The sequence below is a fragment of the Urocampus carinirostris genome, chromosome 2 (genome assembly GCF_059441175.1).
Source record: "Urocampus carinirostris isolate Australia breed hairy pipefish chromosome 2, RoL_Ucar_1.0, whole genome shotgun sequence".
NCBI classification, from domain to species: domain Eukaryota; kingdom Metazoa; phylum Chordata; class Actinopteri; order Syngnathiformes; family Syngnathidae; genus Urocampus; species Urocampus carinirostris.
The window spans coordinates 30,084,696-30,101,159 of NC_142350.1; the positions used below are offsets into that span (position 1 = coordinate 30,084,696).

Sequence of the window (16,464 nt, forward strand, 5' to 3'; positions counted from 1 at the left end):
TGATGAAGTGGATGACTGAGTGTATGGAAAAGAATACACACACAAGAGCCTCTGCAAACAAAGGATTGGTAATAAATAAACACAAGACAATGGTGTTTTTTATCTGGCTTAATTCAGACTTTTGAAGGCAGATTGTGAATAAATGTGTGAATAACATTTTAATTAATAGACTTTCATTTTCTATGAGGAGATTCTTCTGTCAATGCCAGTAGCTCAGATCGGTGGCGCTGATGTTTATGAATTCTAATTAATGGCCCACGTTTTAATGGTTTGGGCTAGGGTTTAGTTTGAAAATGATTAAAGGGACAGTGTGTAATATTTAGTGCCGCTTAGTTGTACAAAAACAACATTGTTTTGAATACTAGAAAAAAAAAACTGAACTACCATACCGATGTTATTTTTTGTAAAAATCGTAGGTGGAGAAATGTGTATTTCTTTTACATAGTGGAATACCTAGTTAAGCCGCCGCCATGTTTGTCTGCTGTGTTGTTGCATGCTGAAGCAGTGGTTTTCGTTTGCATTAGATATTACACACTGGGGCTATATATATATATATATATATATATATATATATATATATATATATATATATATATAAACTCCCCCCAAAAAAATCGAGACAAGGTATTTTGACTCCCTGAGCTCTAATGTCATGAGAAGCACATCATCACCCTAGCAAGTCAGTATCTACCAAATTGGTTTACATGTTAACTAGTCGGAAAGGTTTTGAGTGTTTTGAGCCAAGTTTTGGTAGTTTTTGTGGAGAATGCCGGTGGCGGTGTGTCGCAGATGGGTGCAGCAATGGTACAACAATTGGCAAGCAGCCAAAATGGGGCAAACTGGCAAAAATAACACAGAGAGCTAACATAAGCTAAACCAGCCGGGACATGGCAGGCTAGCAGGCTCCCATAGAGCAGTGTTTTTCAACCTTTTTGAGCCAGGGAGGTTTTTTACATTAGAAACATTTTGCGGCACACCACTAACCAAAAATGTTATAAAATGACACTGAACAGTATGTTTAATTACAAATATAATGAATAATTTATGTTTGCAGAAAATGATTCATTAATGTTTTATAATATTTTTAATTTTAAAAAGTGAAATTAGATAAATTCTCACGGCACACCTGACAATCTCTCACGGCACGCTAGTGTGTCGTGGCACAGTGGTTTAAAATCACTGCCATAGAGGAGAGACTGGGGCCGATCGGCGGAAAGTAAATAATAGAATATTAAAAGTAGAACTAACATCAAATGTAACTGTTGAGAATCGTAATAGAATCAATTCAGGGAAGTATGATCAAAACAAAATAGTTTGGAACTCGCTTTGCTCTGAATATCAAGAATACTTCAAAAACAGCTGTTGCGATGATTTCCAAGACATGGCATGAGTCGGAGCATCACAGTCAACCATTAATCTAAGCCGGAAACGTTAGCCATTAAGGACTGTGGCGTTGTTCAATTCTTAGTTTATGTTATTGTAACATATGTCGGCCACCAGGCTGTACTCGCCCAATACACACCACTAAGGGATTCAACCAACCAACCAATAGGATTTAAATGCAATACTATTGTAAACGAGCTCTTATCTTGAACAAATACTGGAAAGTCAATTGGCTGTAATTATAAGTTATTGCTTAGATACAGAGCAATTGTGAATGCAAGGCAGAGCAAATAAGACATTCAAGTTATTTTTGTGCTCGACATCTGAAAATGTTAAGTATTCCTGCCTTATATGATTTTCTTTTGATCTTATTTGTTTTTATTTCATACACAAGAATGACCACACTGGTAAAAGGTAAATGGTCTGCATTTATATAGCGCTTTTCAAGTCAATGAAGACCCCCCATAGCGCTTTACAATGTGCTTACCTCACTGCTAAACAAATTTAAAAAAATATCAACAAATGAATAAAAAAACTGGTATGTTGAATCACCACATTGACAGTAAATTTTGTTAACTTCATTTTAAGTACCTTTATTATTATTTTACTGCATGTTTTGTGTTTTTTCTCATAAAACATGAAACCAATACTCAAAACAAGCACATTTGTCTGCAGTGGCAGATGGTCGTTTTTTGTCCCCCCTCATTTCAGTTAAACATTATTCTTAAAACTGGAAAATCATCTGCCATCTGCCATTCCTATCAATTTGCTAATTTTAAATACTCCCTCCACTTTTACAAGGTGTACAAAATAATAGTAAAATAACAAAAATGTCACCACATCACCACATTTGTCCCTTGTATTTTTTTGAAAGGTTTAAGTAAGGCCTCCTACATGTTTTAGTATAATTCGACCATGGTATGTTTTGAAAAATCAAAGTCACAGACATTGGCTAGCTGGGATTTTCTGTCCCGGCATCTTAGTGTGGCAAATACCATGTTTTAGATGTACTTTTAAATACACAGACTTGGATTCAAAGACCTGAAATCATCATTGGAGTTCCACCAAATGGTTGAAGCTGTTGGTCATGATCCTACTGTCATGTTAATTTCTGAATAACAAGTAGGCCTACAAGACAGTTGTCTAAAAGAACATTCTCTTAGAATCCTGGCATTTGCATAGACACAATCATTTCCCCTATACCAGGGGTTGGCTACCCAAAGTGTTGAAAAAGCCATATTGGACCCCAAAAAACAAAAACCACATTTGTCTGGAGCCGCGAAAATGTATAATGAATGCAACACCTGCTGTATATATCTATAGTAGAAATATTAGCCTTTGATAAACATGACAAAGTTGGATGCAGCACAGCCTGTGAAGGATAATGCACCATGTGACTATTCTGTTGTAGGATACTGCTTCAAGTTTAACTTCATTACAATATAAATTCACAACAGTTTATTTTATTGCTTTGATACAATTAAAAAAATCCAATATAAAAATCTAGTTTTAAGTATTTTTTATTTTAAAAACCACAACAAAAATAGTGTAATAAAGCGTAGCATGCATTATAAAAATAAAGTAGCAGCCTTTTGAATAGGTAAATCAAGTAGAATCACAGTAATACAGTTTGATTTATGTGCACTTTTTTTCTCTTTTTACTTTTGGAGTCCAAGGCCAAACAGACAGAGTAAATACGTTTTCAGAAGTGTCGTCCCTGATTGCCAAAATGTAAAAATAAGGTTTTGTTTCTTCTCTTTCGTTTTTTTCTTTCTTTCTTTTCTTTTGTTTTTTCTTTCCTTTTTCTTTTTTTCTTTTTAAACCATTCTAAAGTTTTTGGCACAGCCCTTCTGCAAATATCCAGCCTCTGGGAATGACAACAGTATAATAAATCACCACCAGATGGCAAGAGTGGGATTGATCAGATATTTGCCAACACTCGGTGGCTAGTTTCGTCCCTGTATGGCAGTGTGTTGACGCCGCTGTTGTACCAAGTTCTCCAGGTAGGAGTTCAAGCCTAAGAGTCACAACTCCACATCACAATATATCACTCTGCTGCATTCGAGGCAACAACTTGCATCCCGTGTTTTTACAACCTGATGTTGTTGTGAGAGAGCCGCAGTCACTTCCCACCCCTGAACTCGCACCAGCTGATCTTCCCTTTCGTCTCCTAGTTACACTCCTGGTTGAAATGTAATATTTATTTTACGAATTTTTACAGCGTTAGGAAACGTTAATGCCATGTTTGTCCTCCCACAAAAACCATATTCAAAACGAAAATGTATTTCCCTGCTTCATCTTTTTCAATTTGTAAACATTATTTTTAAAGCGCCCGGGAGCCGACCCCCGCCATCTACCAAATGACCTGAAACAAGAAGTTTTCCCCAAACAAAGTTGTTGTATTTTATCTCTTTATTGGATTTTTTTAACCAAACCAAAAAAGTCCCATTGCCTATTTTGCATCTATTTTTGCATGAAATAGCCCCATATCAACACAATTGAGATCAAATTGGAACCGCAAATTCAAATCCTGTTTTCTACCCTTGCCATAGTATTATTATCTCCCTCTCTCCGTTTCTCACACTGCCGCTTTGAAAGGTGAACAATAACGAGTACCGTTCCTCCTCCTCTGATTTTAACAAGGAGTGTACAAATGTGGTCCTTGTTCATTATGATCTTGCATCACACCTCTGTCACCTTTAGATCTTGGAGAGATAAAGGTGTCAAAATAACAACGTGTTTTGTGGATTTTTTTTGCCTCCGTCCTCATCCAAGAAAGACAATTTGCACTTTTTTCCACAGGATTCCATCTCCATGTGCTGCCTTACAATTTGGCTGAATTTGTATTGTTTATGTCTATCGATCTTGGTGAAATAGTCTCACACTGGTTTCAAAATGCAACTTTACAGGGCCATCACAGCCCTAAAAAAAAACTGCAAAATTGTAAAAATGTTAATCTTGCGACCTATTTAGGAATGTTTTTGTTGCTGCTAATTGTTATTGCACTACTTTACACTGCACTACTTGTTACATTGCGTTATTCTTTAATTGTACTACTTCTATAAACCTAAGCCAGTCTCTAAGAATTACTCTGTAATTAACTTTGCCCATTTATCTAGTCTTTCATTTTATTTTTCCTTAAGCGTCTTTATTACATGTTTTCAGTGTTGTGAATAAAGCCGTTACGTAACGACATTATTTTTTCAGTTACGGGGTAATCTTACGCATTATTTTTTCTGCCGTTACAATACCGTTATCAACGGTCAAAAGCGGTGTGCTACTTTGGCTACAGAACGCCAACGGCGGCGTGTCTCTGCACACCTGACGCTGTTTATAGCGGCGCGTTGTTTCGCTCTCCCCCGAGTTCGTTACCTCACGTCTTTTGGGATAATGTCACCATTCAAAATAGCGACAACCATGTAGTTAAATTGCGATTACAAATCGAGTATCTACTAATGCACAGAAAAGGCGAATTCGTGGTACATCAATCTACTCGTGTCGTTCGCGAACGAAACATCTCTTGGAAGTGGGAGACAGCTACCCACCAACCTATTGCCAGTTCCCTTCGAGACGCTATATTTCTCTTGTTATTGGTCAAAATGCCTTTTTTTAGTGATTCGGTTCTGTTGACTTTGAATTTGTTGAGTATAAAAAAAGGTTAAAATTGTTTTATATTTTATATTGTTTTTTGTAGAATATTTTAATTTATGTTTCCTGTTTTCAGTGTTAACATTTAAGTGTTATTTTTTTTCTTTTTTCTTCCCAAATCTAAGTCATTAATAATAATACATAATAAACGGTAATATAGGAATTAAACAACAAAAACAACCCAACAGGCCATCTGGGAGCCGAAAGAGTCGGCTGTTTTTAGTGAGCCAAGCCAAAAAGGCCAGTTTTCTAAAAATAGTCTGAATTGCCATCTCTACAACTGACCATTCGAGTTAGATTTAATTTATTAAACTCACTTTATATTGTTTACTGCCAATTGTTATTTCATTATATTGTTTCTTTTTGTTGCACTTCAAATGTCAGATACATGTGTTGCTGGTGAGGTGGAGTAAATATGACCAGGTCCCATATCACCACTGCCTGTTCTTCCCTATTCAACTGTCTCAAATACTGCTCATAAAATTTCAAATTCTTTGACCTACAACTTCTTTTTAAAGTAACGGAAATAGTTAATTTCCCTGGTAATTTGTTACTTTTAATATAGAGTTACTTAGTTACTAACTCAGTTACTTTTTGGAAGAAGTAGTAAGTAACTACAATTACTTTTTTAAAGTAGCATGCCTAACACTGCATGGCTTACCCTGGAGTGCCATGTCTAATCTTATTGCATACAATGTTTCACTACTTTGATATCAATGACAATCAGGACAATTTAACTCTCAAACTACAACAAAACTAACGAAAGGATTTGCAAATATGCATGATGGGGCGGCAGTAGCTCAGGAGGTAGAGCGCTCGTCTTGGGATCAAGGAATCCCAGTTCGAATCCCGGCTCGTCCGTGTTACATGTCGAAGTGTCCTTAGGTAAGACACTGAACCCCTAATACCCCCAATAAGCAGGTTAGCGCCTTACATGGCTGCAAGGCCGCTATTGGGAAATGTGGAGCACATTGTAAAGCGCTTTGGGAAGTCATTGACTTAAAAAGCGCTATATAAATGCAGATTATTTCATTTCATTTCATTTCATTTACATGAATAGTCCGTAATTTTATCGACTTTCCCCACCCTCTGACGAGCTTGAGTAAATGTTTGTATGCTCCAGTCACAAGAACATGATATACTGTGTTAATTTATTATCGACTAGCTTATGGTAATTCATCAAAAATATTAATTTTAATGAGTTTTCCTTCTAAAATTATCGCTCGTACAAACCATAAATGAACTATGCGAGTGCATTCTTGAGGCATTTTACTGTTTAGAGGCTTTGACTAATTAAATTATGTCAAGAAGCCCAGACTTCACATAAGTAATTTGAGTACATTTCTTGTTGTGTTTGATGCTTTTCATAATTTATTTTCGACCCATTTTATTGCTGACGAAGATTCTATAGCAACATCCTTAATATAATACTGATATCAGTCTGCAACGAAACTCCGTTTATTTTTATCCATTTGTGCCGATTCTAAATTGGATATCAATCGTTTTATATTGCCGACTCTGCACATTTATTTTCACTTTTCCCCTTCCCCATCCCTTCTGCTTTCATTAGTGAAATTATCTGTTTAATCTCCAGAGGTCAAGGATGATCGTGCCTAAAGGCAATTGGTTAATATTAATGGCCGTCAGCCAATTGAAGCTCATCAATAGGCCAGAGGTTATCAGTAAAATGCAGATGCAGGAAGTTAACATAATCAAAGATGATTATTTACAAATGCCTCACATACATTTTCTCCCCATTTTTTTGTTTGTTTAAATTGAGATGGTTTGAAAATTTTAACACTAGTTTTATTCAATATAACTGACACGCCTAACATGTTCTTTATCGATTTTCTAAAGAATTCAATTGCCATGTTTTTAAGGAAAAAATTGAGCGGCTCCGTTGACATTTTGATGTACTTTTTGTAAAAACATGACAATATTGCTGTTACGCTGGTAGGGGCAAAATTTGCTCGTAGCCTCACCTCCACTTTTCCAATCTCATGATCAGAACTGTAACTATGTTCTTGCAAATTATGTTTGTGCCAGAATTCTCCTATTGCTAATTTTGCCCTTTTGTGGTAATTGACAGCGGGTTTATCCATCAGGTGCAAGGACAAATAAATGCCTTTGGGATTCGAGTTAATCATTAAAACTGCATCGCGACATGTGAAAACAGCATACATTAAAAACCCGTAATGTCAAGTATGCGCTCAAGAGATCTGCTTTTTGAGCCATCGATGACAAGCTTCTCTTCCACTGGCCAATGCAAAAACGCCAAATAGAACAAATCAATTCATTTATAGCATTTTCCCGGCTACAATTAATCCAGTGAGCAGCCGGATCAATAATCAATCACAACCAATTGGCTAAAGGTTTCTAAATCAGGTTTTGATTGGCTGAATGAGTCCACGGGGACCAACCCTGCCCTTTTACAGAACTTTATCTACTTTTACAGCCATGACAAAATGTTGGTCGATTGCGAACATTGAAAAATAGATCGGGCGAGGGGGCTTGCCGTGGACCCTGTCCTAAACATAGCCAAGTAGCCAGCACTTTGTATTATTTATGTGGCCATACGTGTGCTCTAATAAATGTTCTTTGTCTTCTATTTCTTGCCTTACAAACACTATTTGAGTTCTTCCCAAAGGTGTTTGATAGGGTTGAACTCAGAAACCATTTGTAGAAGGGTTTCATTGTGGTCATCTACGAGCGGCTCCAGTTTGAAAATATCCGTGGTCAGACATCCCATTGTGTGTGGCGGTCATTAATTTAAAAGGGGAGTCGTCTCACGCGCTTCGTCTCTGTCTCTCTTAGGGTCCCAGGTGTAACAATTGCGACAGATATAATCTGCGGCTTCCCTGGCGAGACCGAGGAAGACTTCAGAGAAACTATAGATCTGGTGAAACGATATCGATTCCCCAGTCTCTTCATCAATCAGTTCTACCCCAGACCCGGTACGCCAGCCGCCAAGATGGAGCAAGTGCTTCCGCACCTGGTGAGTGGATTTAGTCTTTCATTTGGTCAACAGTTGAGCATTTTGTTGTCGTATGTGTCATTTTATTGCGGATTTATTTTGTTGTTCATTTAGTGTTGATTGCAGAGCTGCTACAATTTGATATAAAAGGATCAAAATTGATTATGAAATGCATTAGCAACACATTTCATCATCAATTTGTTATGTGGTGTGATTTATGCACCACTCAGCACGTCAATTCAGTACAAATAAGAGTGCATCGAATTTTGTTGCGACGTGGAAGTGACATGCTTGTAGTGCCACTGCGATCCAGTGGTCGGTGCCTTGAGACTGTATTTTGATACACGAGCCCCTCTTGTTCCGCTAAAGTTTTTGCACTTATTTGTTTTATTGTTAAGCTATTTGAATTTTTTTATTTTATTTCAAATAATAGAAATATTTTTTGTTTTTTGCACTATTTTTCTACCTGTGAAAAACTTCGTTATTTGAGAAAGAGCACATTAAAAATGTGTGTGATTAATAACAAAATGGTTGCAGCCCGAGTTGATTTAGCTCTCAGTGCATATCAACAAGACAACGACCTTAGCAAGAAAAAAAGGTCTGATCCCATTCAAATACAACAAACTTAAACAAAAGACTTCTCACTCCAAACATATTAAAACGCAATTTTAGTCAAACTATAATCCGAGCTCTAAAATACGCAAAATACCCAAGTACAGAAATTACAATTACACAGTCCAATAAATTTGCCTGCGTCGGTTAAGAGGGGACACATGCCTACCTCTTGTCATTTAAAATCCCCAAATCCGGCTCCAGTTCTGTCTTTTTCTGTAACTACCTTACAGTTTTTAATATTCAAAATCCGAAAAGGTATTGAAAGACAAACCCACACATACATACTGATATATATATATATATATATATTAAGATTAACAGTATTTGAAGGTACTGGATATTAATGCGCCTTACTTAAAGCTTTGTCAACAGATTTACTATGGATTAGCACATGCTATGGCTGTAGATGATGGAATGCGACATCTATCAGTCAAAAACCTCTAGCAAACCTCGCAGGTCCCGATGCTGTTAAAAAAAATAGGACAAACCAAGACCCTTGAAGAAAGCAAAAAAATAGCAGTTATGGGGATAACCTATTACCTTATACGAACAAAGATTATATTTTACGAGGCACGGTTGCAATGTTATTGAATGAATAATAGATTTTGTTCAGCTCTTTTTACTCAACTCCTAATTTTCACCTTTGTTTTCTCTTAAAAAAGCTCTGCTTGTGTCAATTCCGATCAAGCCATCTCCAGGCATGATAGTCATTAGAATAGTTTTTAAATTTGAAATCCATGGACACACTAGGATAAGCTCTATCCCATGCCTACTTAACCAGTATATTTGTTGACGGTTAGTCAATGACTGAAATTCAATCAATCGATGCCTGGACTTCAAAATTCCCCCATTCATGATGCAACTTTTTAAGTGTTATCTTTCTTATTTTATGGTGTTTTTATAACCCTGTAAGACCCAGACAGAGACAGCATTTTTATTTTTTCCAATAAGTGGTAGGAATGTTTTCTTGCTTGGTTTTTGACTCTCTTCACATGATCATAGTCATTGGGTGTTTTTGTCAAGACTCAAAATGATTCTGGGTGCAACATTCATGTATAAGCCCGGCCCACAGGTTTAGAACTTTTAAAAAGTATTGGCTGAGCAACACTTAAAACATTGGTATGTTTGTTATTTACTGTAACAAGACATCAATCATGCGGGGGTTGTTTTTGCACCCCTTCTGTTCTGAAAAATTAATACAAGCTGAAAGTAAATGATACAACCCTATTTACCCATCGTTGTAATATTACGTTTTCAGAAAATGTTACCATTTATTATTTGTGTTTATTTTTTTTTTTTTCTATGTCTGGTACTTACATGGTTAACATATTTTGCAATACATAAATAATACCATATTCATGTATTCATCAAAATCGTACTTAAAGAGCAAAAATGCATAGTCTGGCTGATACTGCTGATTTTTGAGTTACTTACGCTTACGAACCCTTTGAGCAGTCAATATCAACTCAGCTTCGCACGTGTGACAATCTGCTTCACATGTAATGCTACATTAATTAATTGTGCATGTTCTATTTTAACCAGCTCGGTGGCTTAGGGGTCATGGTACCTCCCCGAGACTGGGAGGTCGCTGGTTTGAGCCTTGGTCAAGTCATACCTCAGACTTACAGTACAACATTGGTACCCGTTGATTCCCTTGATACCGGCATTAGGAGTTGGAATTGCAGGGCTTGGTCACCTAATGCCTCCCAACGACCGGTAGTTGATCGAGGGGCTGGGAATTCCCTTCTCTGTATTCAATCTCTCAAAAAGAGTCAAGAATGTGAATGTGTTCTTGACTCTAGTCACCTCCCACCAGAGGGATATGGCTCCCAAATATACTGTGTATTCAAGTACTGCGAAATGTTTACGCATGAGGCCATAGCTAATTCAGTTCCCGGTTGCTAGTATAGATATGCTACAAAATTCAGCTGGTTCCGGAAGAAACTTAACAATAAGCACATCCCACCTGTGTTGCCTTTCTTCTTCTCGAGGCTCCTTTGACCTTTTTTATCTGGAGCGTGACCCCCTACACTGCTACTTCCATGTTATGTTCCGTCTTGGCTCGCATTTACACTCGCTCGCTCTTTACCATCAAAGTGTTGACACATCTCTTTCATGTGGAGCGTCTTCATAAGTCATTCCCTTTGTCCCCCTCCTCCTTCACCCCCCTGACTTGATTCTCTGAGGAGACGCTGAGTGCGTCTTAGAGGGATCAATCCCCAGGCAACTGCACAGCTGCTCCGCTTCTTATCTTTTTCCTTCTCGCTTTTCTTTCTGTGGGATCGGTCCCATCCGACTCTTATTGTCAGGGGTTGGATGTAAGCAGGCATCCTTTCACACCCTCCTTCCATAGAAAGTGACTTTGAAAGTTACAGTGGGAATGAGCTGGGAGAAACCATTTATAGAAAATGAGACTTTTTTTTCTCAAACTTTATTGCACTAGGTTGCTTTTCATCACTGATCGTTTTATTTGAATAAAGGTGTTTTAATGACTCCCTTCATAACTGCTGTATTTTTCATAGGTTGGCTGGTCCTGCTAAGGATCGACAAATATGAGATTTTCAGGTCCAATACGGTTTAAGAGCATTAAGAGGAGGCGGATAACTAATATATGAAGCCGACATTTATTTGATGTAAAAGCTTAAAGATTGGCGAAAGAAATTTTGAATCATGCAAAGAATATTTGTTATAAATCCAAATAAAACTTAAATAGCTCTCTGAAACATTTTATAGAATAGACTTTCAACAGAACAGGACTAATCTTTCACTTAAACCAAAAACTTAACAATATAGGAAATAATATTAGGCTCAGCAGCAACTCGTATCCTGATTTTTTTTTTTTTTACAATAAATGAATAAAAGTGTTGATTTAACCAACATGACCTAAATAAACTTAAAACAAAAAGTACATCAAAATGTCAACGGAGCCGCTGAATTGAAAAGTGTGGACACTTCTTTTTTTAAATCAGGATTGACAGACTAATGGTATCATAACAGCTAATCACTTAGCCTCCCACTTAAAGCCACTCTGTGTAATATTTGACCACTAGATGGTACTGCGTTGCCAGTACAAGCGAAGATGAGGGCCAGTGCCACTGTGCACAGCGTGGCGGCTTGGGATCCCCTGTTTAAAATAGATACAAATATTTTTTTTTCTATAAATATTAACATTGGTATGATAATTCATGTATGTTTGCCTAGTATTGAAATCAATGTTTTTTATTTTACTGAATGAAAGTTTTTTGTACCACTAGGAGGCACTACATATTACACACTGTCCCTTTAAGTGTGCTTTTTATGCTCTCTTAATCACAAACATACTCGATTAATTGAAAAACTAATCTTATGATAAGGTAATAAATCAGTCTCTACCTAAAGGTCTGGACTGCAGTTGATAAACACTTAAACCACACTTATATTCCAATATTTCCTACTTACCTTATTATTTGTGTATAGCATGAATTTAGTTTTTCATATTCACGCTATATTTAGTCATGGTACCAGAGTCACATTTTGCAGATGGAAGTCATCCTGACAGATATAAATAAACGCAGCTAAGCACAATCAGGGAAACAATTATTCGGTGTATCTGATGATGAATTGGACTTTAAAGGACATAAAATAAATACATTGTTAATTCTATCTTGGTATTGTGTTCATAGTTTGCATTGTCAATAAACTGTTTTAATCATGGCCGCACATATTTAACGTTTGACACTTACAATGAATAGAATAGAAAATATTTGATTGTTATTGTAAGTTCTAAAATGCACAACAAAATTAACTTTTGTCTCTGGTACCGTGAGTAGAAATTGTATGATAATGATTTTTGGTCACCCTGGCTAAGGAGGTAATTTTGGTTAACCATTTTGATACAGTTTGGCATTGTATTATATTGTTGACTTGTTGTTTTTTCCTATTTTTACTGGATTTAAATGTATCTTCAATTGGAACATTTTCTTGAATACATTCTATGTTTTTCAGGTTTTAGCAAAATAAAGTAATTTAAAAAATGATATGCAAAACTTTTACTTTATTGCATTTTAAAAAATATTATTATTTTATTTTTTCCAGGCAATCTTAAACAGCTTCATCAAACAAAATAATTAAACTAATTAATTAGTTAATTAGATATGTCACTGGACTACGTCGTGAGCAGATAATTATTATGCACAAAAATTAAAAAAAATGTAAGCCACCTAAAGATATAGATACATGTTACAGTTACTTAACTGATCAGTATAGGAATGACTTCTTTAGATAATAGGAAGAACATTTGGTAATTTCCTGCAGCGCACTGGACAAGATCACATGACATACTGGTGTGCCCTGGCATGCTGGTTGAAAAATACTAGTTTAGAGAATATGCCACATCTAATTCTAAGTGTAATTAACACTTACAGTAAAAAAAATGAGTAAAAGTATGGTTACACCTTAGTCATTTGTCAGCATGCACCTGTTCTTACACACAAAATGTTGGGTGGCAGCTAGGTGACGTTGAGCCTTTGTTGGGTCACTCATTAATAAAGTGGACCAGATGGTTTGCCTGGAACACGACGGTGCCAAATAGCCAAGGGAGGGATAGATTGAGTAGACAATGGATGAGAGAGGAAGGAGAGAGAGTGAAAAATAAGTTGGAAATTGAATGAAAAGATTAGCTTTCGGGTTTTGAGCCAATGCTCTTTGGAGCGGAGCCTTGCCCTTAGATATTGCTCCCCTTCTTTCTTCATCTGTTAGCTGTATTAGCTAAAAGGTCACATCAATTAGCTGTGGGGCCAATGGCAATTTGTACGTGCAACGCCTGATGAACACAACTTGTGCATTTCCTATACGATTAAAATGTGTGACAGAATGTACACTATGGTTCAAAGTTTGCGGTTGCTTAGAAATATTATTATTTTTTAAGGAAAAGATATGTTTGGATTTTTAAATGAAGATAACATGAAACTAGTCAGAAATACACCCCATGTTAACATGGTATATGATTATTTTTCCTGTAAATGTCTGTTTTTTACTGCAATATCTAAATAGTTGTGGTGAGGCCAATTTCCAGAAAGCAGGACTCTAATAGTACATTGTATTTGCTAATTGCGTTAGAAGGCTCATGGCCTATTAGAGAACTCTTTTGCAATGAGGATATCACAACTGCAAACAGTTAAGCTGGTTATTAAAGCAAAAAATGACCTTTTCAGCTAGTTGAGTATCTGGAGCATCACGTTTGTAGGTGTGATTCAACTTTCAGAACGGCCATAAAACGCAAACTTTCATGTGAAACTCAACAGTCTCTTCTTGTTCCAAAAAAGAAGGCTAATTCTTGCAAGAAATTGAAAAAAAAACTGAAGAGCTCATATGTGTCTACAATTCCCTTCCCTTAAGAGGGCTCTAACCAGAGTAGAAAGAGAAGTGGGGGCCACTAACAAGTAAGAGGACAAGAAAATGTAAGTCCCTATTTTGAGAAATAGACGCCTTATTGGTCCTCAACTAGCAGCTCAGTTACATGGTAACTGCAAAACACCAGTGTCAACATCTATAGCAGGGGTGGCGAACAGGTGGCTCTAGAGCCGCATGCGGTTCTTGGCCAATAAGAATGCGTCTCTTTGCCTCATCATATTTTCTATAGACTGTGGCTCTTTGCCTTGTTTCATATTTAGGTTTTTTTTTTGTGTGTGTATTGAGGGTGGACACTTTCCTTGAAATCAACACAAGAACAATACTTGTTGTATTGAAAGGAGATGCGTGTGTTATGGAAAATAATATATTTTTAATTGTGTGTGTTTGTGTGTGTCTGTCTGTCATGGCAGGTGGGTGGGTGCGTGGTGTGTCTCTTTGACTCTCACTGTTAAAAATTTCGGCTCTTTGTGTCTAACTTGTTCGCCACCATCTATAGTAAAGACGTGACTCTGAGAGGATGGCCTTCAAGGCAGTGGCAAGGAGAAGGCCATATGTAAGACTTAAAAAAGGGATTAATATTGGCAAAAAACACAGCCATTGATAATTTGATAAATAATTTTTTTGCGTGATCCCAAAATGTTGAAAGTCAATTTATTTCACTTTATTTTTGTGCATATGGTTGTTAAATCAGCCTGCACATTGGCACTCCTAGTACAAATTTAGCAGTTCTGCTTTATTTAAAATTACCAGCACATGAAAAGGCAACCGGTGATGAACTCAGGCAATCACTGTCTCATAGGCCGGCACGGCAAGCCACGGACTAATTAGTGACGCAAAGAAAACACACGAAAGCGAGAAGCAGTCCAGCTGTGAGGAGGTCCAGGTGCTTTGTGCTATCTGTAAGTTATTGCCTATTGTAGTCGGTGATATATGGGAAAATGCCGCTCGGATTGTGGAGAAGGAGCAGATGGAAGGAAAATAAGACCACAGGGATGGAGGGAGAGTCAGGAGCATGTAGAGAATATAAGGATGTGAATGCTATTAGCTTGGATCTCCATAATCATCCCCAGGTGACCGGAACTTAGCCTTGATAAATGGACTCACTGAATGGAGTTTGTGTGTGTGTTGGGCTGTTCTGTTTCAAGTTGTCAGCTGCAGAAGCGAGTGAGAGCAGGACAAAAAAATGTTTGAAAGTGACTGTGAAAGAGATGAGTTGCTCCGTTGGGACTTTATTTTTAATTTCCCCAGATTGTAATTGGTTAAGGACTCCATTGCCCATGAGGCATCGGTGCAGCTGCCCTCCAAAGTAAAACAGCTGGCCAGCTGCCGGTCGCACTATCCTGGAGTGTTGCTATCATTCATCTCCGCCAGATGTAAATGCAAACATGTGGAGGTCGGTCCCAAACGCAAAAGTCTTCTTCCCTAATGAATGTCATGGGAGCCAATAATACTTGACCAGAGGCAACAGGCCTAAAGCCGATGTTGAAGTTGCTGTCTAGGGTCATGTAGGACCTGCGTATGATTAATAAGCTTGAAGCTATAAAACTGTAAATTGAACATTTTTGGCTGTGTTCAGGTTTCACATTTACCAGCAAGTGTCCCAATATACCAAAATTAGCTCTGCATTTAATGACATGCTTCAATCAAATTATAACAGTTATACCGTTTAACATGAATCCAAAATGGATGCTGAAATGCAAATGTGTGATCATCACTGGGTTGGTTATTTGTAATTTTAAAATAGTTAAATGGTTAATTGTAAAAAGGTTAATTGTAAACAAATTACTTTAGTGTTAGGTGTTTTGGGAACAATTACATCATCATAAGAGCAAATTATGGTGTCCAAAAAGAATCTCTTCACACTGACAGAAAATCTAACTTTTGTATAGTAATCAAATAAAAAGAAAGTAAACTATTCACTTGACCATACAACCTGCTCTGAGATTCCAAAATTTATATATTTTAAATTGTGTTAGAATGATATTACAATTTTTTGTAATTGAGGGATGGAGTAATATTTGGCCAAATTAATAAAACTTCTTACTGCTCAACTTTATTCAATGTTAATTTTAAATTTTCAAATCGATGAAATGAAGCAGTCAAATCATATATTTTTCTACTAACATGACATAAAAAACTTAAAATGAGAAAAACTATCCTCCATCTCCGCGAGCAAACAATTTCTATTTTACCATTAAAACAAAATAAATATTTTAATAGTAGATAAATTCATATTTCAAATCATCTTTTTTCTTGCAATTGCCCATAAGATTATTACATTTTATTATTATATTATGTTTAACATTGCATTGTGTCATTGACAGGGAGGCAGGTGAGACAGAGCCTCACCTGTTATCATAAAAATTTAAAATTAATACTATATTAAGTGGTTGGTTGTATGTTGTCAGTGATAAATGTATGTCATATTTACCTTCACAAATTTTAATTTGTTT

General features: G+C 36.7%; 1 protein-coding gene across 2 annotated transcripts in view; it reads left to right on the forward strand.

Annotated features, from left to right (window-relative positions):
- cdkal1 (CDK5 regulatory subunit associated protein 1-like 1) overlaps positions 1-16,464 on the forward strand; it is a 381,323-nt gene that overhangs the window by 263,550 nt on the left and 101,309 nt on the right. For both annotated transcript variants that reach the window (XM_088326179.1, XM_088326180.1), the window contains one exon: positions 7,846-8,026. In XM_088326179.1, the coding sequence (XP_088182305.1) occupies positions 7,846-8,026 (181 nt within the window). The remainder of the gene's footprint in view (positions 1-7,845; positions 8,027-16,464) is intronic.